The sequence below is a fragment of the Ruditapes philippinarum genome, unplaced genomic scaffold (genome assembly GCF_026571515.1).
Source record: "Ruditapes philippinarum isolate M1 unplaced genomic scaffold, ASM2657151v2 ctg3791_1_1_1_1, whole genome shotgun sequence".
Lineage (NCBI taxonomy): Eukaryota > Metazoa > Mollusca > Bivalvia > Venerida > Veneridae > Ruditapes > Ruditapes philippinarum.
The window spans coordinates 95682-112045 of NW_026866471.1; the positions used below are offsets into that span (position 1 = coordinate 95682).

Genomic DNA, 16364 nt, shown 5'->3' on the forward strand with positions numbered 1-16364 from the left:
TTTTCACGTGCACTATAAGGAACTGTAAAATTGGCCAAATGGGTCGGTTATTTGCGTTAAAGGACACCTGTATGCAGAATTCAAACAAAATTTACCGTGCTCACACCGTATTACCGGCGCCAGTGATGCCGATGACAGAAAACTTAATTAACTGATTATTACAGGTAGGTATATGATTAACCTGATTGGCATATATATACTTATATATGTATAACTCAAATAAGCTATGAACTTACTGTCCATTGACTACAGCAGTGTCTTACAAATTCTATCAGATATTCTTGGACTCGTTTCTACACTGTTAAATGGGTTAAGTGACAGCTTCGGAAAAATCCGTTTAATAAAATATCTCAACAAAGGGATTTCGCGTTACACAAATGAAGTGTAAATAACGCATTTGATTGGCATTTTTAATTGACGTCGCATGCATTCGAAGACAAAACTCACCCAAAACAAAGCACTATAACAGTAGGTTTACTTAGTGTTTACTTAAAAGAGCATGTTCAATGAAATATCATATGAATTTATTGCTTTAATTAATGAAAATCTTTGCCATATTTACATAAATGGAAGATAAAAAGTAATTCGAGTTCAATAAATTTCAGTATTTTAGCAGACATCAACAGACTTTGAAAGAAACTTGATATTTTCTGACAAGAATACATGCACATGCGTAAAGAAGCAAATACAATGTATGTCTCTATTTCGTATCATATCATATGGAATTCGGTGTGTTGCCCGCAGTTATCATTAAAAGAAATTTACGTTACTATAATTAACGTTTCAAAATATCAATAAATGTATTAAAACTGTTTATAGTAAACAAATCTGTTTTTTATGAGTAAAATCTTTATATATATACTTATGCCTTCATTATCTTCAATGTTTATAAATTGTATATGGGAGGTCAATAGTTTTTCTTGATGTTGCCTTAAATTGATATTAATATCTTCTTTCAATGACATGCACTGATAAGTGAAAAGATAAACAACACTTTAACAGCGAAATCTGATTTAAAATCTAAAGTTTGAAGGGTTGAAGTTTTTAACTGGTGATAAACAATCCGCATTTAATACTGTATTTATTTAACACAGGAATGATATTTTCAATGACAGAAAAACAAGGTTTATAGAAAGGCACTAATTTCGTTACTGGTGTTGAAGTATATCACCTATCAGGGATCGGCGTCATTTGTAAATCGACTACTGGTACCGGAGATCAATTTCATTATTTAACATGTCTGCACGAATTGAGTGTTATGTATAAAATATATGTATTTCTTACGTGAATACGGTATAATCACCCCTAGAATATGTTGCTTGTATATTTTTTTTATTTGCCTTTTGACATTTTTTCTGTGATATGCAAGCCGCAAAATTAAAAAAAAACATTGTCTATATTTTCTTCCACTTCCATTGTTTTCTCATATAGTGCGCACATATTCATAAAAACTTTATTTGGTGATCATTAAGCTTGTTCATGGACGATACTGGATGTGCAAGATACCGTCCACTGTAGCAGAATTCAACATTACACATAAAACTTCTGTCAAGTTCGATAGATTTGATTCACTGAATTTTAAATCTCACGATACTGTCAAAACACTCTAATCTGCTCATGTACCGGTTCCAACTCAAATGTGAGGATATGCATGTTCTGTAAAAGACTCTCGAATCACATGAACTTTGCTGTGATTAAAGCTTCCGAGGGATCACACTTTATCCAGTTTTTAAGCTACATGGTTTTTGAGTCCGTTATAAAAGACCCCCTTATCACAGGAACACATCTACTAGCTTAGCTACATAATTTTTCAATAGAATAGCATCTTATCCTTAAATAAGCTTTAATATTACGGTAAATTTAAGCAAACCTGCTGACTTACAACTTTATAATTAATGACCAATCAGCAGTGCTTTCGAGCAAAAGCTGTAAAACTACATTGCTTCATCTTAGAATGTTACGAGGAGTGTACGAATATTAATGTACAGAACGTTGTATTGTTCAATATTGTGTGAGAAAAAATCAACAAAGAAAATGAAGGCTATCGAGTAGATAGACATATTAATTAGCTTTACATACTGCATTCAATTTAAAGCCGTGTTTATAGCTCGCTATATATTGTCTATACTCGTAAACTGTGATACGAATTATATAAAAATAATAATTACATAAAAATTATATTAAAAATCGTTACCTACTTGGCATAGGGTGTAAAGCCAAAATGAAACGTCGTTTTCATCAACTATTCCTAATGAGTTGAAATGTTGGTTAATTTCGACTAAAGATGCACCACATCATGCCCGCCGGCCTAAAACAGCAACATTTGTCAATATGCATGGTTGCTAATGTGAAAGAAATAGTTAAAACCGATGCAAGAAACACCACTAGACAAATAGCTAGTATCGCTTGCATCTCATTAGGATCAGCGTGATTTGAAGATGAGAAAGAATGTGCTATACAGATAAGCAGAAAAAGGCTCGTGTGCAATACGCCTTGTTTTTTTTGTTTTTTTTTTTTGTTTTTTTTTTTTTTGTTTTTTTTTTTTTTGCAAATTACAATGCACTGTCTTTTGGAAATGCCGTCACTGGTGACGAAGAATTGGCCAAAAGAAAAACACCAAAAAAAATTAAGATTTCGGCTTCAAAGTCTGGTAAAAGACCATGTATTGCAAAAAGGACCATCAGTACACAGAAGGTAATGTATGCCATTTTCTTTACAAGTGATGGTCCGCCATTCAGATTGCTATTCCTTGATTTTACAAGACAAAAGTTCTTCGAAAACTAAACAAATACTTTCAAAAACGATGACCCGCAAACGGTAAGGCCAATGTCAGATTACTGCATGACATTTTAAGCGTCATCGCACAAGGCGTCTATAGTGCAAAATATGATAAACAAGATCGCGTTCAATGAACGCAACCACACACGACTCAGCAACAAGAACCAGTGGCAAGGAGCCCGGGAGGACCCCAAACAAAAAATGGACAGCGCGAGACAGAGCACGGACAGGCTAAACACTAAAATGATACATAATAACTGATAAGAAAATCAAAGAAAAACAAATAAATGATTTAATAATAGGCCCACAAAGTGAAATGGAATAGGGGAATTAAGGGGATAGGAGATTCGGGGAAGGGGGCGGGGGGGAAATAAAACCAGGGACAAAGGGGAAATTCTCACCATAGACGAGAAAACAATAAGGGACACAAACAAAATATACTATCTGAAGCAGAAAAAGTTGTGCTACTGCATCCTCCGTATTCGCCTGACCGCGCCCCTTGTGACTCCTTCAAAATTACCTTTCAGGCCGAAAATTTCTTCAGCACAAATACTTAGAGTCTGCAATATTCCAGTCCTTCATCGTATACCTAAAAGACTATGACAATGCCAGGATTGGACAAGGGGACTGGAACTTTGTATATTAAATTTTGTTGCAGGTGATTACCTTGATGGAACAAAAACAGTCAGTGAAACCTATGAAGAACTAAATTGTACGTGCTTAAATGCATTCATATTTGAATGTAAAATTTTAGAATGTTATAATGGCGGCATGGCCGATTGGTTAACGCGTCGGACTAGACTAAGTATTCTATGTTTTCCGCGTGGGTTCAACCTCAAGTCGTAGTTTCCTTGAGCAAGAAACTTTACTCTTTGCTTAGTACTGGTTGGTTCGAGGAACGGAACTTGAATAAACTTATTTCTTCCAACACAAATGAACTAAAACAAATTCGTATAAACTAATTCTTAGAATGAAACCTTACCATGGCTTTCGAAAAAGACAACGTAATGCCCTCAGCAACCGTAATATCCATATTATTTTGTGGACAAAATCACGGATTTATATTACATAAATATAAATCCGTGACAAAATATAATTTAGATAACTCAAACTTGGAAAAAATTTATGAAGTTTTTAAGAAAAGTAATAAAATATAAAGATTTAAGTAATAATTTATATGTTGTGTGCGATTATTATAAGGACTGATTTTTCAATATTTATCACCATATTTCTATTTTTGCATGTTTTTTTTTACATCTTTTCCGTAATTTACTTGAATTATAAGTGCCGTTTGCAATGTTTAATTACTTTTTTGTTCACTTCACAATATTTTAGTTTTAAATACATTTTCAAAATTTTCATGAAAATGAGCATGCATATACGTTGCTTTAACCTAACTGGGTGCATTATGATTATGACTACAAAATGTAATTCTGGTAGGCACTTTGCCAAAGGGAACTCCAAAACCAACGCCCCGTCCGTACTTTGCCCTTGTGATTTGGTGTCTTGTTGGTCTCCTTTAATTGCTGATTGTCCTGTTGTGCTGGGTTTTATTGGGGGGGGGGGGGGGGGGTATTACATGTTCATTAAATCAAATTATACAAGTTTAAATAACAAAAATTATCAAAGGCATCTAATAAGTTCTTCAATTATTATAATTACAAAAAAAGGTAATCTTTTAATCTAACGTTCGATATCAAAATGTAACAAGTTAATATTTTTGTCAAAATAAAGGGAGGTAATAATGTGTTTATGTTTGTCTATAACTATAAATAGAAGAGAAAGCAGATCAAAGCAACAGCATGGATGAAAACAGGTAGAAATTGCTTGTTCGGGAATCAATCAATTTTTCAGACGTTGCATTGTTTTATTACATGGTACAAATTATAGAATAATGTTGTTATTGGTACGAATTATTGAAGGACGAAAAAGTGCAACCGCATCCGGTCAATTTAATTGAAGAAGTATATAATTTTTCAACAATGGGTGGTTCTCAGAGCACTCGCCAAATTGTTATAGATAACCAACCAAATGCTGTTGTTGTAAGAACATTGAATCTTATTGTAAACCATAGAAAATTAAGTCGAAACTGCTTTAATTCAAGGTCGTGTTATAAAATGATGGGTGGGGTAAAATTTATGGAAACATGCACGCGACTAAAATCGTAGGTGTTCGGCGCGTTGATTGGTCACTACCCCGGCAACCCCCCCTCCCACCTCACCCACTCTACAGCCCTCCTACCTCTCAAAACCATGTAAAATATAGTATTTTTCATTTGAAACATGTTTTCATATTTGGTTTATGCTTTTTATTCAATTACCTTCATTTCCCACAAAAAATAAAAAATTGATACATATATATTTAGTAAAGGTATGCAACTCGCCGCTCATTTTTCAGCACTCATCTTAATATGAACTCCATAACTTCAACATTTTTTCACCAATTTTCAATATCTTGGTACCAAATGGCAGGGAATTGATTACTCTTAAAGGAAATAAAGCTGTCATTACGATCAATTCAAGTTATCCAAAGATGTGTAATCTCAAATTCACCGCAAGTGTAACTCGACAGTGATCTGACCGCTGGGTTTTCTTCAAAATTACCCGACTAAACGGCAGTTTATTCGAAATGAATGAATATTTCATTGTATTGTGCATATAAATATGATCAAATTATATTATTATTTGTAATAACTGTTCAATCAAAACATCTTATAAAACTATAACAAACCTTTTTTCCTATATGTTAAATTCCAAATTATAATGCAAGTAATAGTTCTACAGAGTGCTCTCCTCTTAATTTATTGTACGGAGAATTTTCATTGGTCTAAGGTTTTCACACGACCAATGAAAATACTCCATACGAATGCTTCCGTTTATACATGTGTACTTTCATTTTGGATTGGAGAATTTGGCATATCGGAAAAAAGGTTTGTTATAGTTTTATAAGATGTTTTGATTGAACAGTTATTACAAATAATAATATAATTTGATCATATTTATATGCGCAATACAATGAAATATTCATTCATTTCGAATAAACTGCCGTTTAGTCGGGTAATTTTGAAGAAAACCCAGCGGTCAGATCACTGTCGAGTTACACTTGCGGTGACTTTGAGATTACACATCTTCTGATAACTTGAAATGATCGTAATGACAGCTTTATTTCCTTTAAGAGTAATCAATTCCCTGCCATTTGGTACCAAGATATTGAAAATTGGTGAAAAAATGTTGAAGTTATGGAGTTCATATTAAGATGAGTGCTGAAAATTGAGCGGCGAGTTGCATACCTTTACTAAATATATATGTATCAATTTTTTATTTTTTGTAGGAAATGAAGGTTATTGAATTAAAAGCATAAACCAAATATTAAAACATGTTTCAAATGAAAAATACTGTATTTTACATGGTTTTGAGAGGTAGGAGGGCTGTAGAGTGGGGGTGAGGGGTGGGGTGCGGGGGTAGTGACCAATCATCGCGCCGAACACCTATGACTAAAATTAATTAATTTTCGTTAAAGTAAAATACATTTTGCATGAAACATTTTCATTTAGTTTTTGTCGAAAGTGACACATTTAATTTTTAGCCACGATCTGTTACAATTATATAGATCTATATATTCATTTCTATTATACGGGAACCAGACATAATTTTCGTTCCACAGACACTTCACTCCTCAAATTTTGAACCATATTCGGTATTTAGTCATACCCAATTTTGAAGACACTTCACCCCTCAAGACATTTACCACAAAGACACTTCACCCCCCAAAATCAACCAATTTTTTTCATAAGGTTATTAATTCAACAAAAATAAAGTTCATTGAACGCCACCTTTCCTTGCTGATCTTGTTTATCATATTTTATATGTTTATTCTAATATTGTTTAGTAACTTTTCATTAATTTTTGCAGTTAACATGTTTGCATGAACTGTCTGTAAATCTTCTATGACATAATTATGTATCAGCTAGTTGGTAGTCCAAATTGGGCAAGCCTTACTTGCCAAGAAGCAAAAATACTTCAAAGTGATGTTGTATTTATAGGACTTGCATTTCTATGCTGAATCAAACAGTGGATCAGATTAAAAATGGAAGTATTAGGATACTTTTTAGCTAGACTATACAAAGTATCTACACACCCTGCTGTCCACATAATGATTTCTGGTTTAATTAAGTCTTTTTTACAGTAAAATATCTTTAAGTATATTTCTTTGTCTTAATTACTTAAATGATGTACTTCAAACCAAATTGATTTCCTTATTTGAATTTCATACCTTCATATCTTACAACATGTACAAAGTATTTATACCTGGAGGTCTGCCTGGAAAGCCCTATATGACTTTTACAGTTTTGGTGCCACAAATCAATATTTGGTTGGACTATGTACATAAAAAATGTATCTTTTGTGGTCCACTTATTTTTAATTGAATTAGTAGTCTCTTTGGTCGATGTTTCTTGTGCTTAATGCCACCCCATCCTTCAGTAGTTCTGTTGCGCTTTTCATATTAAACATTTATCTTAGCCAGTTTATTTATAGACCAATGTCATTCATATTTGGTGGGTAGATACTATGGATAGAAATACTCTTACTTTTGGTGAAGGTTTGGGTCAAAGTCACCAGTGCTGAATAAATTTTAACACTTTTGCTCATACAGTTTTTATTTCTAAGAGTTTTTGTTTATCATTGTTTTGTTGTGTTTTTTTTAGATTTCTGAAGATGTTGAAAGAAGATTGCTTGGTCAACCAGAAAGGAACACTTCAGGAGGTATTATCTATGAGGAATATAAAATCTAACAGGGATGAAATTTTTACTTTTAGCACTTGAAACAAATGTTACTTTATCTAGCATCATCTTATAAATTATGCAAGCTATTTAAATGAAACTCAACAATGCTTTTGATGTCAAAGCTTTATGCCTCCAGATGAACCAACATATTTTAAGGAAATCAAATTTGAGAAAAATGTACAAATATAAGAAAATTAAAAATACTCCATTTTAATTTACATGTTATGTGTGAATAATGTCTGATTTAAAGTGATTTTGCAGAATTGGTCACCATATTTCTACTGCATAACTAACTCAGTTAGGGCTATTTTTGCGTATTCTGACATGGTTAAGTTAATTTTCTTGAATTGTATGTGCCATTAAATGTAATATTTATACATGTATTATTTTTTTGTTCACTTCATAATACATTTCTTTTAAATACATTTTTAAAATTTTCATAAAAAATTAGTATGAATCTAGACACAGGTGCTCGTCCAGTCTTGGTGCCCATTAAAAAAAATGAAGTTTTTAAAAAAAAAAATTTGAAAAAAAATTTTGAAAAAAAAAAAAACATCAAAATTACTAGATTCTATTTTGGGTTGAGTGTAAGAAAAAAAAAATTTGAAAAAAAAAATTTTTTTCCTATATACCATTACTACGAAAAGGTCACCTAGTCGCCGTAACGCTACGGAGCTTTACTAGGACACACTGTGGAACAATCACAATGTCGAGTTCTGTAGCAAAACAAGCTATTTTGCTACTCTTTACACATCATGCATTTAGAAAATTGTTTACATTCTTCATCTACCTTACATACAATCTTAAATAATTTACATTTTAACTCCGACACTCCAATTTGTTAAAATCTTGCAAAATTCCGTTGATGGTCGGCCATTTTGTCAAAACCGAAAGTACAAAACATACATCGTACTGTTTCGCTCTCCTGGTTTCCTACGACTACGTGCGAGGAACAGTAGACAACGGTAACCATCAATTTATTGGTTACTGTTGTCTATTGTTCAGCGAACGTAGTCATAGGGGACCAGAACAGCGAAACAGTACGGTGTATGTTTTGTACTTTCGATTTCGACAAAATGGCCGACAATCACTGTTGTTTTGCAAAATTTTAACAAATTGGAGTGTCCGAGTTAAAATGTAAGTTATTCAAGATTGTATGTAAGGTACAATAATAATGTTAACAATTTTCTAAATGCACAATGTGTAAAGAGTAGCAAAATAGCTTTTATTGTTACAGAACTTGACATTGTGGTTGTTCCACAGTGTGTCCTAGTAAAGCTCCGTAGCGTTACGGCGACTAGGTGACCTTTTCGTAGTAAAAGTAAATAGGAAAAAAAATATTTTTTTTCAAATTTTTTTTTTCTTACACTCAACCCAAAATAGTAATTTTGATGGTTTTTTTTTTTTCAAATTTTTTTTTTTCAAATTTTTTTTTTTAAAACTTCATTTTTTTATATGGGCACCAAGACTGGACGAGCACCTGTGAATCTAGAGGCATGCTTGAAAAATGAAGCATGCTGTGTTCTGGACAGAAAGACAGCTCTTGTTTCAACTTCCTCAAGTTTTTGTGTGTAGAGTATGCAGATGATAATTCAAGTTTAATAACCTAAAGAGCTATTACATTTATAGCTTGTAATGGTATAAACCTGAAATAATTGCTTTTCAAGGTGCAGTTCAACATAAAGGGTATTTTTCTGAAAGCTATATTTTTAGAGTGCTGTCCCTTTTTAACTAAGAATTTATGTCACAATTTCACAATTACTTATTTAGTAGAATGATTTCAAAACTGTCAAAGGTATAATTAGAAAATAGATATACTTGTCTATCATAACAAGGTACAGCTAAAAGACAAGGGACATTATTCTGAAAGCTATGTTTTTTGAGTTTGCCCCTTCTTAACTTATAATATTATTTTTGTATTTTGTATTCCAGAAAGCCAAGAACTGACTCAAGAACAAATTGATGCCATCAAACACCAAATAGAAAAAGAATACAGGCAAAGAATAACAAAGGCTGTAAGAACTTTACTTTCAGCTTACATTGTACATTGTACATTTATCTATTTATTAAAAAACAAAACAAACAAGAAAAAAACCACTTGAAATTAGGGTGGTGCTCTTGGGTACCTTCATACATATATTTCTGGAAGTTTTCTTAGAAATAAAAGGACACTGACTGCCACATCTTTCCTTTAAAGACAAATATCTGTCAAAGTTAAGTCATTGATCAAAAGCAATAACATTTAGGTCAGTCTGCCATGTTTGTAGGCGGTGCTACTTATGCAAATTAACACATGTTCAGATTGTGATATCTGTGGGTATGCCATTCCAGTGGGGAGTATCATATATAATTTACATTTATTTTCATTTATAAATAAAATTATCTTTTATTTTTTTTAAGTTAAGTACGGAGTAAATGTTAATGACTTGTATTATATATCAAGTTAAAATAGATTATTTTGAGATCACTTGAAAACATTTAATGGGAAGAAAGTAAATTGTCCAAACAGAGCAACTGGGAACAGTTCTGTTTCTCTTTGCTACTTTTAGTTCTAAATATTTAAAACTGTGAGATAAAATATTTAAATTTTTCAGATATAATATTTCGAAGTTATATTTGTAAGAATTTACAGTAGTATGTAATTGAATGATAAGGCTGAATTGAACATATTGAAAATTTTGAAGTGTATATTAAAAAAAAAAAGATATTTTTATCCATTTGAAGGAAAAAATGCTTAATTAAAGAAAACTTGATTTATCAGTCAATGTTCACTGTAGTAAAAAGTCATAAACTAGCAATGAAAGTTCAGTCAGTTATGCTGATGTTGAAACAAGTCTTTTTTTTCTTCGCTTCAGAGTTCAGAAACACACAGGATAAAAGCAGCAGAGTTTGAACGTGCTATACGAGAGGTAGAAGCGAAATTTATGTAAGTATTCTTAGTAGGAGAACATGTTAATGGTTTCTGGGGGGGGGGGGGGCATGTCTGTGGCTAACTGGTAAAGATCCTTGACTTCAACCCTTTTTCCTCTTACCATTGTGATTCACTATTCAAATCCCGACAGGGACTCACTTTGGATTCTTTGATGTGAGGAAGGTAGTTTATGGAACGTTGATGGTTCTACTGAGTTGCCCGTTTCAAATGGGCCTGAAAAAATATACAGAAAGGCACTTGGTCTTCCTCCACCAGTCAAGGTGCAAAATTGCCATATGATCTTAACATTTTGTAACCCCCAAAAATATAATGTTAATGGTTTGAAAATCAGTATATGTTCAATGATAAGCTGTCTGTTGTTTGTAACTGTGTATGCTAATGAAGGTTAAGTGCTGAGACTCTACAAGGTTCTGTGTTTCTACTTGTGTGTATGCTGTGCCTGTAATAAAACATGTAAGGGCACCTAAGGTCTTTTTCAACCAAAAGCAAGAAAGTTGCAATATATGAATTTACAGTGTCTGATCTGATGGGGGGGAGAGGTGACCTAGTGGTTGAGGTGTCTGCCTCTCAACCCAGGGATTGTAGGTACATACAAGCCCTACTCTGTTCACAACCATGTATCTTCATATTAGACCAGTACTAGCTGATTCTGCTGAATGGAAAGCGATTAATATAAGTTGCAAGAACTTGTTTTGCAATTAAGCTTAAAATTTTATAAATAAAAACCAATAATCTGATGAATAAACAATGATCATAGAATTTCATCTGTCTGTTAGTATTTTATGTAATTTAATTTGAAAGTGTTGATACATATTTCTCTTACATCGCAACTATCTTTATATCATGAAAAACAAAATAAAACAACTTTGTCACTTACTGAAGCCATTTAAATTTGCTTTTCCTTAGAATTTTATGAAATCTGTTAATACAAGCTAGAACTAATTTATTTAACATGGCTTCAATTTGTCACAATTTGTGAACTTTTAATCTTAATATGTGACATAGTGACATTTTCATTTGTTTGGTGAAAAGCTACGAAGAAAAGATATTGTAATGTACATATAGGGACATGTGGCCTTATATAAGGACATGTGGCCATAAAAGAGTGCATTGATTGATAACAGCAGATTTGAATTTAAAATGAACTCGTGAACTTTCCCGGCAGTCTAACATCTGTTTATCTGACCACGTATCATACAGGTTAAATGAGATAGAATCTTGTCATATTGTTTTATTATCTCTATTAAAAAAAATCTTTACCATACACAGACTGTGACACTGTTAATGTTGCTTTCATTGTTTTACATATCAATTTTACATGTACTTTACTTGATGCAGTCATTTAAATACATGAGTCAGCACATTAAATTATTTTATATTATTTCTGTAGTAAAAAAAATAACGAAAAAAAGACTGGCGTGTTGCTATAAATTTTTATTTTTGTGACCACTTGAATATTATGAAGAACCATTTGAATTATATTAATTATGTTATTTTGAAGAATGTATATTTCTACATCTACATGTATATAATAATGTAAGTGGGATCAGTTTAAAGATGTTATTAATATGTTATCATAGGTGTAAAATTTATGAATTCTGAGGTAGATTATGTAAATTGCAATTTGCTTTCTATTTAAATTTGTACTTTCCACTTGGCAAGGCTGAGTCAAATTGACTTATTGATTTCTGTACAACAACTTCCATGACCTTTGACTGTGAGCTTTTTCTCCTACATACAGTTGATTTGACTTGCATGTGGGCCAACAGAATGCTGATGTTTCTATCCAGAATGAAGTTCAAGTCATAAAGAACTATTTTAATAGCTAGGCAACTGCCCTTTAATCTAATTTTTATATTCTCATTTAGAGTTAAGCACCAGAAAATGATAAACAGTTATCTTTATACATGTATATTAAATTTGCAGCATGTGCATGCTTAATATGTCAAGTTTAATGTACTTTGTCCAAATGACAAGGACTGTCCAATGTTTTCTTGTTTTTTTGTTTGGACATCTTTGTGTCAGATATTAAATGGCGTAGAAAGCCTTTAGATACAAATATTTTGATGGCATTTTGATGATTCCTGTTTGCCTATGTTATTTTAGATTCACGGGATAGATCTATAAGTTTACTTTTAAAGCTACATTTCTCCAGATAAAATATAAAAAACAAATCAATTTTAAGAAAAATAATGTGACAAATTTGAAAAAATGTAATAATATTTATGTTATGTATTGAATGTTTTTGGGGGTTTTTTGTGTGTGTGTGTTTTTTTTTTGTAAGAAATGCCTGAATTGATCACAATATTTCTACCACATCCTGTAACTAATAGAGTAATAGCTTGTTTTCTGTGCACATTTTTGACACATACATGAGTTCTTTTGTTATAACGGGTACCTTAAACAATCTCAATAATCTTCAACAATAGTTATAGTTTTTTGAAGACTTCCTAAATTTACAAGTAAATCAAGAGGAGAGAACACATGTCAAATATGAGGGTGGTTTGTAACTGGTTTGTTCAAGGATCTTCCTAAATTTTAATGAAAATACACAAAAATATGGAGGCATGCTGCTTTAGAAATAATGATAATAATCTATTTGATTGTAACAACACCTAATTCCCATGATAAGCCAACAGAATGTCATTTATGTTAGAAATAGAATTTTGAATAGACTGGTTTAAATGTTCTATGATATTTTTTTTGTTATTTCAGAAAACAAAGTGGTGGACCAGTCTGCCAGGATCTTCAACAGGAAGTGTATGAATGCTATCAAAATAACATGAAACAACCACTTAATTGTTCTAGACAAGTTAAAGCATTTACAGAGGCAGTACAAAAAGCTAGAGAGGTAATTCCTTTTGTAACATTTATCTCTTTAGGTTAATTCAAAACTCATTCTAAATATAGTATGAAATCTGATGAAAATCAGTATACCAGTTTGCAAAATTAATGTGTATATTATTTATTCATGTATAAACAGTTAAACTTTGGTAGTACTACCATTGCTTTAAAGTGCTCAACTTTTAAGTTGCATAGAAGTGAGTGTGATTGTCCTCAAAACTCCAAAAAGAACATAAGAAAAAATGAATTCCAAGCAGCATCTGTTCAATAAATGACTTTTTCCGATATTATTTATGTAATATCTTTTTGTGTTGTTGGTTATGCTATCAAAAAGGTATTTATTTTCAAAAATAAAAAAAATAAAAATTCCTAAATATTTCCAAAAAGAAAAATATGACCAATTCAACAAAATGATGCACTTGTTAAGAATTGTCTAGACATATTTTTCTTTTGTCCAAATATTTGAACTAATGTAGAACAAATTTGCAGATGTTTTACAAGTTCCAATGATCGAAGGTGGACTGTATGTAAAATGAATAATAAGGGATAACATAGTTAAGAAATTTGCTGAATAAAATAAAATAACAAGTTTTCACAGTGGAATGAGTAATATGCCAGTATAGATATTTAATAAGAATAAGATGAAGATGGAATTGAAAAGATACTGAACATAAAATAAAACTACTAGTGAAGATAAAGTTACACAGGATGTGATACTGATTTTATCTTACTGATAAATTTCAGTATAAGATATTTTATATAAATGTACAGATGTAGTGGTTTACATGCAGTGTGTGATATTGATTATATCTTACTGATGAAATACAACATCTCATTAATCTGCATAAGGTAAAGAGATATAAAATAGATATATGATGTAACAGCATAGGTGTACCAATGCAGTATGTATGTCTGTCACTTCAAACAAATTCGTTCAGCTGCTGTATTTATTTGAGAAATTAATTTTATCTTTGTAATACAATCTATGCTAATATGTTTCTGTATTTCTCATTTACAGAATGCCATTATGACAAAGCAGACGTGACACTGAGACATCCATCATTAACGTGTGTGTGCAGACATTTTATAAAATACTTGATTGTAACTTGATACTTCTCAACTTGTGCATTATTTGTTATATTAAAATTACATGAAACAACCCCAACTGTTTTCCTCTTTCTGTAAATGTTATTGACATAATATCTTTGAGATGATAAAAGTTGTTTTTATGTATCATGGCTTGAAGAAATGAAGCTGTTCATTGTGAAAGTGTTGAGCTTACCGGATTATTTTCCTGCTTGTTTATTCCTGTTAGCTCCCCTTTGACACAAAGTTCTCAGCAGATATGAGCTTTTGTGAAATCATAACCATTGTGTAGATTTTTATCAAACAGGAATGATCCCGAGATGATCCTCAACAAAAATAAAACAAAAACATTAATTTCTCAAAGCATGTAAATTAAAACTCGAATCTTGAATCTGTTTAATTTTTCTTAAAATATTAGCTCATTTTTCTCAAATTTGATTTTCTATAAATATTTTGACTTCTCTTGAAGAAAAAACAAACAAGAATGACCTATCTTATCTTTTACATGTAATTAAATTGGCATTGGTCAGTTTTCTAATGATTCTGTATATGAATTATGATTAAAGACGAAGTACATTTTAAATTTCACTATTTATGTGGAATATGACATTGTGATTGGTTTAGACAAACATACAATGACATATGTAAAGCTTATCAAATACCATAAATCATTATAAATGATAGCTTGTTTTGCTACATGTATCTGTCATGTCCTATGTATGAAATAATTAACGAGTAATACCTTGCAGGTATTATTTGACTTTATTTCTAGCAAAATTACTATTGTTGAACAGCAGAGATGTGAAGATATTGATATAAGAGACATGAAAATAATGACATTTTGCTATAGTGATGTCAGTTTGGTATTGTAAGTTTAGATAATTGGCTAATTTCACTTATCAAGAAAAAGCTGTGAACAACAAATGAGTAATAAGATGTGAAAAATACTATTTGATGACTCTCAGTTTTGTTGTTCCATACAAACAATAATAAGACCAATTGTAACAATTCATTAATAACCAGTGCATCCATAGCGCCAACAGATTTAAGTTACTGACAGTATCTTTAACTATCTAACTTCAACTTTACCTTTAAATGACATAAACTCGAAAACAAATATGTATTCAAATCAAATTAAGATGACGCTGCAAGATTTTAATTGACAGGGATTTTTTTGGCTAATTTTATAGCCGTATTGGGTCATATTCCCAATTGAAAATAGTATATATTTTCCAAATCCACAGGAAAATATTCCCAAATAAATGTTACTAAATAAAAATATTGAATAAAATTTCTAAAATCTTTGAAAATAAGGGCTCCTTCACTGTAATAGTGCTTAAATGTTTGAAGATGCCATCCTAGACAGTAATTGTTTGCATCCATTTAAAATTAATCACTGTTAAATTTCAGTCATTGCATTTTTTCCCCAATTTTTAACAAAACACCGCAGAAATTCCCAATTCCATGGGTATGGGTCATGCTCCCAAAATCCTTAAAAAAATCCCTGATAGATGATACAAATCACCAAACGGAATGCAAAATAAATTTAATGTTATTTACCTGACATGTTTTTTGTCAGCTTTTTGCCCCTCTCCCCTCTTTTTGAAGCCTCAAACGGTGAAAAAATGCCCTATTTATACCCTGAAAAGCTTTTTACTCGATATCAATCCATATAGAAGTTGAAGCACTTTGAAATTCGTTTTGATGGAAAAAAACAATGCAAAAATAGTGATTTTTGGCAATTTTGAGACGTCCCCCCATTGCCATGGTAACAGGAAATTTAAGATTGGGCATGCTGTTACAGAGGCTATGGTCCAGTCAACATTTGTGCCAAGTTTCATCAGTATTGAAGCATTTTTCGTAGTTTCATAGCAGTTTGAACTAAAAATGTAACAGGAGGCTTTTCAATGAAAACGGCCATTTTTTACAATATGCTCATG

The 16364-nt window shown here is 31.6% G+C and overlaps 1 protein-coding gene across 1 annotated transcript; it reads left to right on the plus strand.

Annotated features, from left to right (window-relative positions):
- Positions 1–4667: 4667 nt before the first annotated feature.
- On the plus strand, positions 4668–14498 carry LOC132732588 (MICOS complex subunit MIC19-like). The gene is made up of 6 exons (XM_060719066.1): positions 4668–4820; positions 7484–7541; positions 9495–9577; positions 10418–10488; positions 13210–13345; positions 14357–14498. The coding sequence occupies exons 1-6, from the start codon at positions 4761–4763 to the stop codon at positions 14381–14383; spliced, it is 435 nt and encodes a 144-aa protein (XP_060575049.1). The 5' UTR covers positions 4668–4760; the 3' UTR covers positions 14384–14498.
- Positions 14499–16364: the final 1866 nt, after the last annotated feature.

Excerpts from the sequence above, each read along its gene's own strand:
- LOC132732588 (XM_060719066.1), top strand. The coding sequence starts at position 4,761 with ATGGGTGGTTCTCAGAGCACTCGCCAAATTGTTATAGATAACCAACCA. Across the intron at positions 9,578-10,417 it reads GGCAAAGAATAACAAAGGCT|AGTTCAGAAACACACAGGAT; the intron begins GTAAGAACTTTA and ends TCTTCGCTTCAG. Across the intron at positions 13,346-14,356 it reads CAGTACAAAAAGCTAGAGAG|AATGCCATTATGACAAAGCA; the intron begins GTAATTCCTTTT and ends TCTCATTTACAG.